General features: G+C 39.0%; 1 protein-coding gene across 1 annotated transcript in view; it reads right to left on the bottom strand.

Annotated features, from left to right (window-relative positions):
* Window positions 1-13,530, bottom strand: part of SLC49A4 (solute carrier family 49 member 4) — an 84,168-nt gene that overhangs the window by 60,653 nt on the left and 9,985 nt on the right. Inside the window, exon 2 of the mRNA XM_066241386.1 lies at window positions 11,031-11,124. Coding sequence (XP_066097483.1) covers window positions 11,031-11,124 — 94 coding nt within the window. The remainder of the gene's footprint in view (window positions 1-11,030; window positions 11,125-13,530) is intronic.

The raw sequence follows: 13,530 nt of genomic DNA, 5'->3' as shown, positions 1-13,530 counted from the left end.
AGGTGGATTAATATAGGTGAGAAGCTAAGGAAAGAGGTCTAAGCTAAGAGATACACATTGGGGCTGGGAAGAAAAACTGGAGAATGTCAATAATTTTTAAAGAGAGGAAGAAGAGTCTAGAAAGATGATTGAGAAGGAGCAATTACAGAACCAGGAAAAAAATAAAAGAGGGACAATGGACATCATAACAACTAAAGAGAGAAGGGTATCAAGAAGATGAGAGTGAGTGTGACAGTGTCATATGTAACCACTGGGTTATAAGGTTAACTGTGATTTGAATAAGAGCCATTACAGTAGAATATTGAGGATGGAAGTCACTTTTGTGAGGAAATGGAAATTTCAATTTAGACTCTTCATTCTGTTAGTTAGAAAAAGATCGTAGAGCAAAAATTAGGTATCTAAGCTCAGCAATGTGGGGGGAAAGAACCCAACCACCCAGCTTAAAGGATTAATCTGAACTTAAAAGTCTCTCTACATTGAAAGATAAAGGCACCTCATGGTGACTGTCTTAATGCTTTCTAAGCACTCGTGAAAGAAACTGGCTTTCAGAAATTAATACCTAATGATCTGGGCTGACTGCTAAAAATACCAGGAAAACAAAAGAGGAGTGATTCTCAATCTTCAGTAAAGTGAAATAAATCATGTAACTTAACGTCTAGTTTTCTGTGTCAACTGTTCCACACTTCAGTTTTGTTTTGCAGCTAACAAGTTCCCTGTGGGTAAGGACCACGGTTTCTGAATTCAGAGTGCTTCATGGAGTGTGAAGGCAGAGTGGATGCTCTCTAGGAATGCACGACTGATTCAAATAGAGGCAAGAGGGGAGGGGACTGAAATACACAACTAACCAGCCCTTTAAAAATCTCAGTTACCTAATATATACATCACACCAGTTCCACTTGTAAATTTTATAAAGTTTAAATTCATCAAGACAGAAAATAGCCTGACCAGGCGATGGCGCAGGGGATAGAGCATCAGACTGGGACACAGAGGACCCAGGTTCAAGACCCCGAGGTCGCCAGCTTAAGCGCGGGCTCATCTGGCTTGAGCAAAAGTTCACCAGCTTGGACCCAAGGTCGCTGGCTTGAGCAAAGGGTTACTCATTCTGCTGAAGGCCCGCGGTCAAGGCACATATGAGAAAGCAATCAATGAACAACTAAGGTGTGGCAACGAAAAGCTGATGATTGATGCTTCTCATCTCTCTCTGTTCCTGTCTGTCTGTCCCTATCTATCCCTCTCTCTGACTCTCTCTGTCCCTGTAAAAAAAAAAAGAAAGAAAGAAAATAAGGCATTTAACAAATATTTTGGCAATAAAGCTTTAAAATAAAGACTCTGAAGGTGATATAAGCAAGGCCAACACTTTGCTAACACTTTAGTACTGTCCCAAGCACAGTGGCCTTGGGAAGGGTGGGTAGAAGTTAAGAGTTTAAGGAGGCAGTTTTGTCTCCTGGGCAATAAGCTGTGTAGCAGAAAAGGGAGCTCTCTAAACTGACTAATAACTCAAGGGGTCTGACTCTTGCTTTCTCACCTGCAACTTCACGCCTGATGAAGACAGGTGTATACTCACAGTTAGGGGATAGCAAGTCTGACCTTTGCAGGTCAAGCTGTGACAGATCATCCCAATCTCTCTCACCGACTCCTGAACTTCCTCCCTCTCCCTGTCTCCCACCCTCTTTTTCTTTTCTTCCTCCCCCCCCCCAGGTCTTTTTATTTATTTATGTATTTATTTATTTACGTATTTATTTTTGACAGAGACAGAGAGAGAGTCAGAGAGAGGGACAGATAGGGAGAGAGATGAGCAGTACCAATTCTTCGTTGTGGCTCCTTAGTTGTTCATTGATTGATTTCTCATATGTGCCTTGACAGGGGCGGGGGGCTACAGCAGAACGAGTGACTCCTTGCTCAAGCCAGCAACCTTGGGCTCAAGCCAGCAACCTTTGGGCTTAAGCCAGACACCCTGGGGTCATATCTATGATCCCACGCTCGAGCCAGTGACCCCACGCTCAAGCCGGCTACCTCAGGGTTTAGAACCTGCATTCTCCGCGTCCCTGATGCTCTATCCACTGTGCCTGGTCAGGCCCCCTCAGATCTTTTTTCTTTTCTCCTTTTTTCTCCTTACCTAACTTTTGCCTACTTCTGAGGCCTGGTTCGTGCCACCTGCATAGGCCAGGTGGAAAAATGGATGAGACAGGGGAATGCCTATAGAGGCTGAGAGGAAGATGACATTAAAGATTTGTGAGCTTCTCCAGCATCAGCAGAACTAGGTGGTAGAGACTAGGAAGGCCAACTGCTGCCCTCAGAGTCAGTACTGTTGAGGTTTGCTGGCCTGTGGTAGACCGGGGGACAGCTAAAAGGGCCTAAGTCCTGCCCTTGCTCCATGCACCTTCTACCCTCAATTAGCGCCCCTGACCATAGAGAGGCTGAAGCCTCAGTGGCATTTGGCCTCAGAAACTCGTGTTCCTTTTCCTATTATTCTATACACTGCAGCTTTTCAAACAAATGCCAACAGCCAAAGTTCAAACTGAAGACCTCCAGTTCACGTGCTCTAATGTACCTGACATTTCAGTTTGTATTTAATGATATTCTGGTATCCTAACCTTTTGCTTCCTGACATCCTGGAACAATTACCTATTTTTCCTAAATTATTTTCTGCTTAGAATAATAATGACATTTTAGCATTAGAATTTTTATAGCTAGAAGAGACTAGAAACCTCACCTAGATAACCCAACCTTCTCATTTTATACATACAAAAAATTAAGTCCCAGAAAGGCTATTAACATGTTTAATATCATACTCGTAATTTTATAACTTTCCTACCTCTAAAGGTATTGAGGGGAGCTCCAAACTCATACAACTAGCTAATGGCTAAGCCACAACTATATAGTAAGTAAAATCAGAAGTGATTTCATCAACACAAATCTGTCTCCTCTTCTACATGAAACCTTCTTCTGAAGGTTTCTGTTAATAATAATAAAAATCAATGATTGTTAAGATAACCTAAGATTCTCAGATCCAAAGGCATACTGTAGCTAGCACATTTTATTCTGTACATAAAGCTACGTTATAAATCTTCAGTTTATTATGACTAGCATTGGTGAAAACATTGGAGAGTTGGCCTTTCAGAAACTAGCAGATATATAGCATTAGTTTAAGTACAGCATTCTTAACTTAAATTCTATGTATTTTTAATATAAAATAATTTGAAATCTATAAAAATACTTACCTCTAAGGCTCAACCAATATGCCAATTGTTCACAAACATTTTCCCAGTTCTTAATCATACTGCATCAGAATAAAACTCATATTTATAGGATTTCCTAGATATTGAAAATGATGAAAGTGCTGGAAATAGTTTTCCTTTATAGAGCCCAAGAAAAGATAGGATAAAAAATAAGTCAGAGCCTGACCAGGCGGTGGCGCAGTGCATAGAGCGTCGGACTGGGATGCAGAGGACCCAGGTTCGAGACCCTGAGGTCGCCAGCTTGAGCGCGAGCTCATCTGGTTTGAGCAAAGCTCACCAGCTTGGATCCAAGGTCGCTGGCTTGAGCAAGGGATTACTTGGTCTGCTGAAGGCCCGCGGTCAAGGCACATATGAGAAAGCAATCAATGAACAACTAAGGTGTGGCAACAAAAAACTGATGATTGATGCTTCTCATCTCTCTCCGTTCCTGTCTGTCTGTCCCTATCTATCCCTCTCTCTGTCTCTGTAAAAAAAAATAAAATAAAAAAAGAAATAGTCAGAGATGTTATGAATTAATTACAGGAAAAAAATTAGGAAGGGAGAAACAGATGATGGTGGAAAAGAAATGAGCCTTCTACATACTGTTATCATAGCCTCAGTTTTCTTTCATAAAAATCTATTTCACTTTTGTATCTTTAATAATTTTGGCCAATTATGATTCAATTAAAAATATCTATTGAATATCTATTATAATCAAGACAGCTGCAGCTACACACTAAAGGGAATATAAAGATGAGTATTATAGCCTGACCTGTGGTGGCGCAGTGGATAAAGCGTCGACCTGGAATGCTGAGGTCACCGGTTCAAAACCCTGGGCTTGCCTGGTCAAGGCACATATGGGAGTTGATGCTTCCTGCTCCTCCCTCCCCCTTCTCTCTCTCTCTCTCTCTCTCTCTCTCTCTCTCACTCTCTCTCCTCTCTAAAAATTAATTTTAAAAAAAAGAAAAAAAAAAAGATGAGTATTATAGCCCTGACCAATCAGCTCAGTTGGATATACCGTTGTCCCAGCACGCCAAGGTTGCGGGTTTGATCCCCGGTCAGGGCACACACGAGAATCAACCAATGAGTGCATAAATAAGTGGAACAACTAATCAATGTTTTTCTCTCTCTTTCTCTTCCCTCCCATCGCTCTAAACTCAATAAATAAGTTTTTTAAAAGGTATTACAGTCTTGGTCCTAAAGAAGCTTGTAATAACTTATCAAGTACCATTCTAAGGTTATTAAAAAGTCTTTTTTTTTTCTTTTATAGATTTATTGATTTTTAGAGAGGGAGGGATGAGAAGGGGAGAAACAGGAAGCAACAACTACTAGTAGTTGTTTCCTGTATGTGCCTTGACTGAGGCAAGCCCAGGGGTTCAAACTGGTGACTTCAGCGTTTCAGGTTGATCCACTGCGCCATCACAAGTTAGGCAAAAAAGGCTTGTTCTCTATGATTCATTTTTTACATTTAAATAAATCTTCGATCCAAATGAAACTTAACAAGTGAAAAGGCAGAGACATGAGGTTCTTCATTATTTTTCAGATAAGCAGTTATCACAAAACCATATACTAAACAAATAATTTTTTTCTGGTATGATCATTTGAAATGTAATTTTGCCAGCTGCAAGCATTTCACAATGAAGTATATTTCTGGAAAATCTATGTTTACTAGTGCCACACTATTTAACTATCTAATACGTTAGTAAATATTACCTATTGTTAAGAAAATTACACTGAATGGAAAGATAATATGGCAGTGTGTTATAGGAATCACTGGACATATCTAGATTAAAAGCAGATATAACTTACTATATAAGTTCACCTTCTCAAAGTCTAAATTTTTACTAGATATGCAATATGACATTTCACACTATAGAACAGCAATTTTCAACCGGTGTGCCACAGAATTTTTAAAACATTCAGTACCCAAATTCTTAGTCAGAGGCACTGACCTCTTTTCCCTTAAATCGTTAAATAGAAAAAATAACAACACACAACAATAGCCGTCTGATATGAATGAGTCAAAATTATACCTACATTTTTTTGTCAGATTGGAAAAAAATACACTTTTTGGTGTACTGCAGAATTTTAATAATTAGTTTATGTGTGCAATGAGATAAAAAAAAGAGGTTAAAAATTGCTGCTATAGAGCAATGTTGTTGATCATTTTTTGGGGATATGATTTGCTTCCTGATCAAAAAAGGGAAGCCTCTTATAGTTCATCATTCTAAGTTCCTTATTTACCTATTATGTTAATAAAACTGGCAAAATAATTTTTCCTGAATTTTCATTGATACTATGTACATAAAATAAATAATTGAGCCTAACCAGGCAGTGGTACAGTGGATAGAGTGTCAGACTGGGACACAGAGGACCCAGGTTCAAAATCCCGAGGTTGCTGACTTGAGCGTGGGATCACAGACATGACCCCATGGTCGCTGGCTTGAGCCCAAGGTTGCTGGCTTGAGCAAGGGGTCACTCACTCTGCTGTAGCCCCCCTCCAGCCCCCATCAAGGAACATATGAGAAAGCAGTCAATGAACAGAAGGCTGGGTCAGAAATTCAGAAAGCTCCAAGTAAAACAGCCACAGAAACACAGAACGCTACTTGCTCTTTCAGTGCTGGACAATTACACTTCAATGGTCTTTATCCCTTCCCGCTAAGTGTCAGATGGAGACTGAAGTTTAAAAGTGGTGATCTACTAAACATAAGACCTGAAACAATAAAGTACATAGAAGACATAGGTACTAAACTCATGGACCTAAGTTTTAAAGAGCATTTTATGAATTTGACTCCAAAGGCAAGAGAAGTGAAGGCAAAAATTAATGAATGAGACTATATCAGACTAAGGAGTTTTTGTTCAGCAAGAGAAACTGACAACAAAATAAACAGACAGCCAACTAAATGGGAAATGATATTTTTAAAGAGCAGCTCAGATAAGGGCCTAATATCCAAAATATACAAAGAACTCATAAAACTCAATAACAAACAAGCAAACAATCCAATAAAAAAATGGGAAGAGGACATGAACAGACCCTTCTCCAAGGAAGAAATACAAATGGCCAACAGATATATGAAAAGATGCTCATCTTCTTTAGTTATTAGAGAAATGCAAATCAAAACTGCAATGAGATATCACCTCATACCTGTTAGATTAGCTATTATTAACAAGACAGGTAATAGCAAATGTTGGAGAGGCTGTGGAGAAAAAGGAACCCTCATACACTGTTGGTGGGAATGTAAAGTAGTACAACCATTATGGAGGAAAGTATGGTGGTTCCTCAAAAAACTGAAAATAGAACTACCTTATGACCCAGCAATCCCTCTACTGGGTATATACCTCCAAAACTCAGAAACATTGATATGTAAAGACACATGCAGCCCCATGTTTATTGCAGCATTGTTCACAGTGGCCAGGACATGGAAACAACCAAAAAACCCGTCAATAGATGACTGGATAAAGAAGATGTGGCACATATACACTATGGAATACTACTCAGCCATAAGAAATGATGACATCGGATCATTTACAGCAAAATGGTGGGATCTTGATAACATTATACGAAGTGAAATAAGTAAATCAGAAAAAAACAGGAACTGCATTATTCCATACGTAGGTGGGACATAAAAGTGAGACTAAGAGACATTGATAAGAGTGTGGTGGTTATGGGGGGGAGGGGGGAGAGGGAGAGGGGGGGAGGGGCACAAAGAAAACTAGATAGAAGGTGACAGAGGACAATCTGACTTTGGGTGATGGGTATGCAACATAATTGAACGACAAGATAACCTGGACATGTTATCTTTGAATATATGTATCCTGATTTATTGATGTCGCCCCATTAAAAAATAAAATTATTAAAAAAAAAAAGTGGTGATCTATTGAACCTACTAGCCAAAAATATATATTCCATTGCAGTATTTTCATTTGAATAGCTGTATATGCACTGTTAATAATATTGCTTAAAAGAAATACCATATGGACATAAAATGAAGTCTCATTCAAGGGGATAATATTCCTACATTCTTTATAGTTGAAAATACAAGGATCAATTTATATCCTTTTTTCATAAATTTTTATCCTTTTTTTTATCTCTCTGAACTCTTTAGTTTATTTCTTTCCTCTCTTTCCTTCTTTGTTTACATTTCTTTATGAGCTCTATTTTCATACCAACTTCTTCACAAACACAAAGAGTCAGCTCTTTATTATTTTTGGAATTTTATATCTGGAAAGTATATGAGGGGACAGATATAAGACTAGAGCGACATAATATGGTTGGCCCAAAACAGAAAAAAAGTTAAGAAAAATATTAATAGGCAGTTTTAAAGAATGCATTGTTGAATTTAAGCTTATTCTAAAATTCTAACTTAAAAGCTGCTGATACTTAGAAAAAAACTGGATGTTTGAAAAATTAAGACCATCTCAAACACAATAATGAAATTCATATGTTAAAACCTCACCCAGCCCTGGCCGGTTGGCTCAGTGGTAGAGCATTGGCCTGGCGTGCAGGAGTACCGGGTTCGATTCCTGGCCAGGGCACACAGGAGAAGCACCCATCTGCTTCTCCACCTCTCCCCCTCTCCTTCCTCTCTGTCTCTCTCTTTCTCTCCCGCAGCCGAGGCTCCATTGGAGCAAGGATGGCCCAGGCGCTGAGGATGGCTCTGTGGCCTCTGCCTCAGGCGCTAGAATGGCTCTGGAGGCAACAGAGCGACGCCCCAGAGGGGCAGGACATCGCCCCCTGGTGGGCATGCCGGGTGGATCCCGGTCGGGCGCATGCGGGAGTCTGTCTGACTGCCTCCCGGTTTCCAGCTTCGGAAAAATGAAAAAACAAAACAAAACAACTCACCCAGAAGGATAGGAAATAAGATTAGCTTTCCATAAGAACCCAAATCATTTTGCTGTCTTCCTTTGTGTGTGTGTGTGACAGAGACAGACAGAGAGAAGGACAGATAGGGAAAGACAGACAGGAAGGGAGAGAAATGAGAAGCATCAACTCTTTGTTGTGGCACCTTAGTTGTTCATTGATTGCTTTCTTATATGTGCCTTGACTGGGTGGCTACAGCAGACCAAGTGACCCCTTGCTCAAGCCAGTGACCTTGGGCTCGAGCTGGTGAGCTTTACTCAAACCAGATGAGCCTGTGCTCAAGCCGGCAATCTCGGGTTCGAACCTGAGTCCTCCACGTTCCAGTCAGATGCTCTATCCACTGTGCCACCACTTGGTCAGGCACTGTCTTCCTTGTAAAATATGAAACACTTATAGTTTATATTTTATGGAAAAATAACATATTTTGAAATTTTGAAATGAACAGCATTTTGAAATTGAAAAATTCTGTTCCAAATGACAGTCAACATGTTCTCCTTAAAATTCACTCTCTCCTCCTCCTCTGTCCTTTGAACGAAACCTCAATCACCTTGCCTTCCATTATTTTCTCTCATGTTCTCTCTCACATTGGTGCTATCCTTTCCATTCCACAACTTCCCAGGGTCAGGACCTATTCCAGACTCTACTCTGTCTCTTATTCCCTTTATCCATTCCATCAGCAAACCTTTGAAAACAATCAGAATCTGACCACTTCTCATCACCACCACTCCACCACTATGGCCCAAGCTACTATCACCTCTCACCTACTGATGGCACTGGTCTCCTAACAGGTCTCCCTACTCCTGCCCTTGACTTCCAGCTGCAGTCTGTTCTCAATAAATCAGACTGTGATACTGGTTATCCTTGGCTAAAACTTCCAGTGGTTTCCCAGCTCACATTCCCACCACCTCACATAACTGCTCCGGCCTCATTTCCCACTGCTCTTCCATGAAGTCTCTCACTCGGCTCCAGCCACACCTCGCTGCCAGCCACGCGCTTCCCTTCCCACCCTTCACCCTTCCTATTCTCCCTGCTGGGAATTCTAGTCCCCTAGATAATGCACCGTTCCTTTAGGTTTTTATTCAAAAAAAGTGATCCTCCCAAAAGGGTTTCTCTTTTTTTTAATTAAATGTATTGGGGTAACAATCAGTTAATAAAATTATATAGGTTTCAGGTGTACAGTTCTATAACACATCATCTGTACACTGTATTGTGTGTTCACCACCCCATGTCAGGACTCCTGCTATCACCATTTATCCCCCTTAATCCTCTTCTACCAACGAGGTTTCTTCAACTATTCTTTCTGAAATTTCACTATCTTTCCTCTGACACTTCACATTTTTCTTTTCTATTTTAATTTTTCTTCATAACACATACTGTATATTTTTCTTACTTACCTAATTTATTGCCAGCCTCCCTGACTAGAATGTAAACGCCATAAGGCACAGATTTGTCTATTGTGTTCTCTACTACTGTATCCCCCATGCCCAGAACACACAGCAGGAGCTCAGTTAATTTTATTGAATAAGTGAACTAATAAATAAATAAACAAATAAAAGAATGACTCCAGCTTGGGCTCTCACTGCATCTTTCCTGGTCTCCTGCTGGCCACCTCTATAATTAATCTTACATACCTCAAATCAGTAGTTTACTTAATATAGGTCTGATTCTACTGCTGCTCTGACGAAGAACCTAAGTGGCTCCAAATGTCCAGTGAGGAAAACACAACTCTACAGGGTGACATCAAGAGCCTTCAAAGGCCCTGACTGGCGTGTGGATGTCCTGGGTTCAATTCCCAATCAGGGCACACAGGAGAAGCGACTATTGCTTCTCCACCTCTCCCCCCTCCCCCTTCTCTCTCTCTCTCTCTCTCATCCTCCTGCAGCCATGGCTCAACTGGTTTGAATGCATCATTCCGGGCGCTGAGGATGGCTTCGTGGAGCCTATGCCTCAGGTGTTAAAAATAGCTCAGTTGCAAGCATGGCCCCAGATGGGGGTTGCCAGGTGGATCCTGGTCAGGGTGCATGCGGGAGTCTGTCTCTCTATCTTCCCTCTTTCATTTGGAAAAGAAGAAAGAAAAAAAAGAGAGCCTTCATCATCTGGATACTCTTTTTTCAACTCATCTCTTTTACATCCCATTCTTATAACTTCTTCTGTAGATCAGTGTCTCCCAAACTTAAGTACTTTATGGATCATTTTTAAAGGGAAATAAATTTCTCAAAGGCTTTCAAGGTCACATCTAAGGACCCTCTTTGAGAAACACTAATTTAAGAAATTGACATTCTGGTCAATACACATGTCTTTTAATTACAGACTATGACTGGTAAAATAATCCTTAATACTACAGCCAAAAGGAAAACACAATTTAAAAATTTTCTTATACCTTGCACTCCCTGAGAGTAAATCCATGGACCCCAGTTGTGGAAACGAAACTACCTATTTCAGAAGAGGCCTCTGCTCTCCTGCCTCCGTGCCTTTGTTCTTGCTGTTCCTCTATCCTGGAATATCCTTCCCCTAACAATAGTTACCAAACTTCTACTCATCCCTCAAAATGCCTAATTTAATTATTACCTTCTTCACAAACCCTTCTTTTTGATATTGGCCAAACTGCTCAGTTTCTTAGGGCAATCTTATACCTCTTCTATTCTATGGCATTAACTACATTTTTCTTCCTTATGTTACACTATTATTGTCCTGTGGTTATTATAGCTCCTGAATAGCATGAAGATAAATTTGTTCTCTTTATTTACATAACTAGTAATGTCTTCCATATGACAACTAATAAATATCCATTGAATTAATCATTACATAAGGGAACAAATAAATGCTACTATAAATACGACCCTATTGATCGTCTTTAAAATAGAATTGTTCACTAAAAATTTACAAGCAAACATATATTACACTCATTACAAAAGAAAAAATGTGGGAAAAAAGTTATTTATAGGAGTTACCTTCTTTTAAGCATTAAGTCTGATACAGGTATGCATCTTAGACCAGTTCCCAAAACCATAAGGGAAGATGTCAGAAGCACAGTTATCCGAAGACCTAAAGGGAAACAAAAACATCTGGATTATTTTGTATATTTTCTTCAAGTAAATCCAATGTTAAGAACAAAGTTTTCTTTTTTTTACTCAATCATAGTGCTATTATATCCTAATAGTATAGCTTTTCTCTATATTAGAAAACTTGAATGATCACCTCAAGGATATAGAATGTAGTTCCATTAGCTCTGGTTTTTCAAAATAAAATGGCTAGAAAATTTTGTTCATAAATAACACTAAAAATATAAAAAATAATTTTAAAGGACTAGGTATTTTAGTTTTATATCTCCGATTTCAATTTCTAATTATCAAATGCAAGCTACAAGAACTCTAAATTTACCCTAAAATATTTTTTAATGTGATACATTACTGATTTAAATTTTCTCCAAAATGATAACTGGCCAATTATGTAATATATATAAATAATCAGGAAAGCAAATGCTCATTATAGGGTCATAGGAGGTAGTCTTAGAATCCTTTGATTGTTAACACAATAATGGTCTTTCTTTTTATTTTTCTTGATATATCATATGGTTTTTAACTTAAAGAAAGATGTTGTTTAAAGAAAATGCCTGGTTTAGAACTTTAGAAGATAATGTGGATCAGAAAGCTCTCTCCCTTGTCTCCCAAAAAGATCAATTACTTCGAAAATGTGGGCCACTGGTCAGTCACATGGGTCATAGGTAAAAGAGAATATAAAAATAAAGTAACCAAAAATAGACAGAATAATCTAACCATGGCAAACTTACACAATGGAACTGCATCTTCCCACTATTGGAAAGCTGTACGTGTGTTATACTGAACTGACACGGCCTTCCTGTTTGTGGCAGCGGCATCGCATGGGGGCTCACACTGCGTATGTGGCAGAGGTGGGAGCATTTCTTCCAGCTTCTCCTAAACACCTTTTTGAAACCATTTCACAGTGAGTAGGCATTCTGTTTAGTGTAAATTTTTCTTTTTATTCAGACTTGGTTTTTTGGTTTGTTTTTTTTGCAAAGGGAATACAATTAAATGTTTGTTTTTCAAAGGGCTCCTTTGCTTGAAGGAAAATGAGTCAATAAAACTATAATTATTCAGATTAAACACAGTAAGGAAACTAACCTTCTGATCTGGATCAGGCACACACATACTACATTGAGGATAATTTGTGATATGAACTGAGTTAATTTTATAATCTCCTTATATGATCTGAGCATGATTAAATACAATTTGGCTGAAGGAATAGCACAGAAAATTGTGCTTCTCGGTAACAAGTAATGCACACATACTGCTCATTTACTGCTTCTACTAATAGAACACAGGTTTTAAAACTACATTATAGCCACAGAAAATACAGTGTAATTCATAAAAAGTACATCTATGATCATAAATATTCTAAACTTTCAAAATGCTGCTTGGATAAGGTTATACTCGGTGTCCTATGACATACTGAATAAATTTTACAGATTTGGGACTATAAGGTTTACATTCTACATGATATTTATTTTTTCCCTAAATACTTGGTTTGTAATTAAGGTAAACATCACCAAGTAAGCAGTGGGACATTGTTTATAACAACACGGTCCAGATAACCAGGTTCTCTATTCCTGCTGCTCAAGGCTAGCACACTTCTACTCAATTACGCTTTCTCTCAACGAAATGACAATAGAACAGCCAATATAAATATTTAGGAATAAATAAATTATGAAAAGCTGATTATTAAAACAACCTCACAGGTGCAGCTTGTGGCTTTCTTGCTTATTTTTAATTGTTGCTAGGTATTACTTAATCCACCCCAGAGGATGCTCAATTTTGATTAGAATGCTCTATATCATTCAAATCTTGGCAACACAAGACTCTATAATTGCATGTAATCTAAAAGATATCAACTGACTTTGGGAAGGAAAGGCATGAGGACTCCAGAAAAATAGGCAAGAGACATCTAAGACCTTTATGTAAATAGATCCCAAGAGATTACAGTACTAGGATGTGAATGCAAAAACCATTTCATGAAAGGTATCAGAACAATGTTGAAAAACAAAACATGACTGAAAATAAAAACAAATTCTATTAAAATATGGGATCCAAACACTGCAAGCTTTCTTCCAATGGATGACACACATCCATTGCGGATGCATGGAAAATGTTAAGACCCCAAAGTTTATCTGAAAAGACTGCCCTTTCAGGCTCCATACTCCTATCAGCTTGACTGAAGACAAGCTCTGCTTGTTCCTGGCAAGACCTCCAGCCTCCTATCCCCAACAGTCACAGCCTTGCCACCACAATCTGCCTTGGAAACAGACCATCAGGACTAATCACATTGTGACTGTTTTTCCTATTTACATCAGTCAAAAGAGATCCCATGTTGGGAACCAAGCCATATCCCAATAAGGTTTCATATATCCCCTCACCTAACCTCACCTTTGCCACC

The sequence above is a fragment of the Saccopteryx bilineata genome, chromosome 8 (genome assembly GCF_036850765.1).
Source record: "Saccopteryx bilineata isolate mSacBil1 chromosome 8, mSacBil1_pri_phased_curated, whole genome shotgun sequence".
Taxonomy (NCBI): Eukaryota; Metazoa; Chordata; class Mammalia; order Chiroptera; family Emballonuridae; genus Saccopteryx; species Saccopteryx bilineata.
The sequence above is the reverse complement of the archived record's forward strand: the minus strand, read 5'-3'. Positions and strand labels throughout refer to the sequence as shown.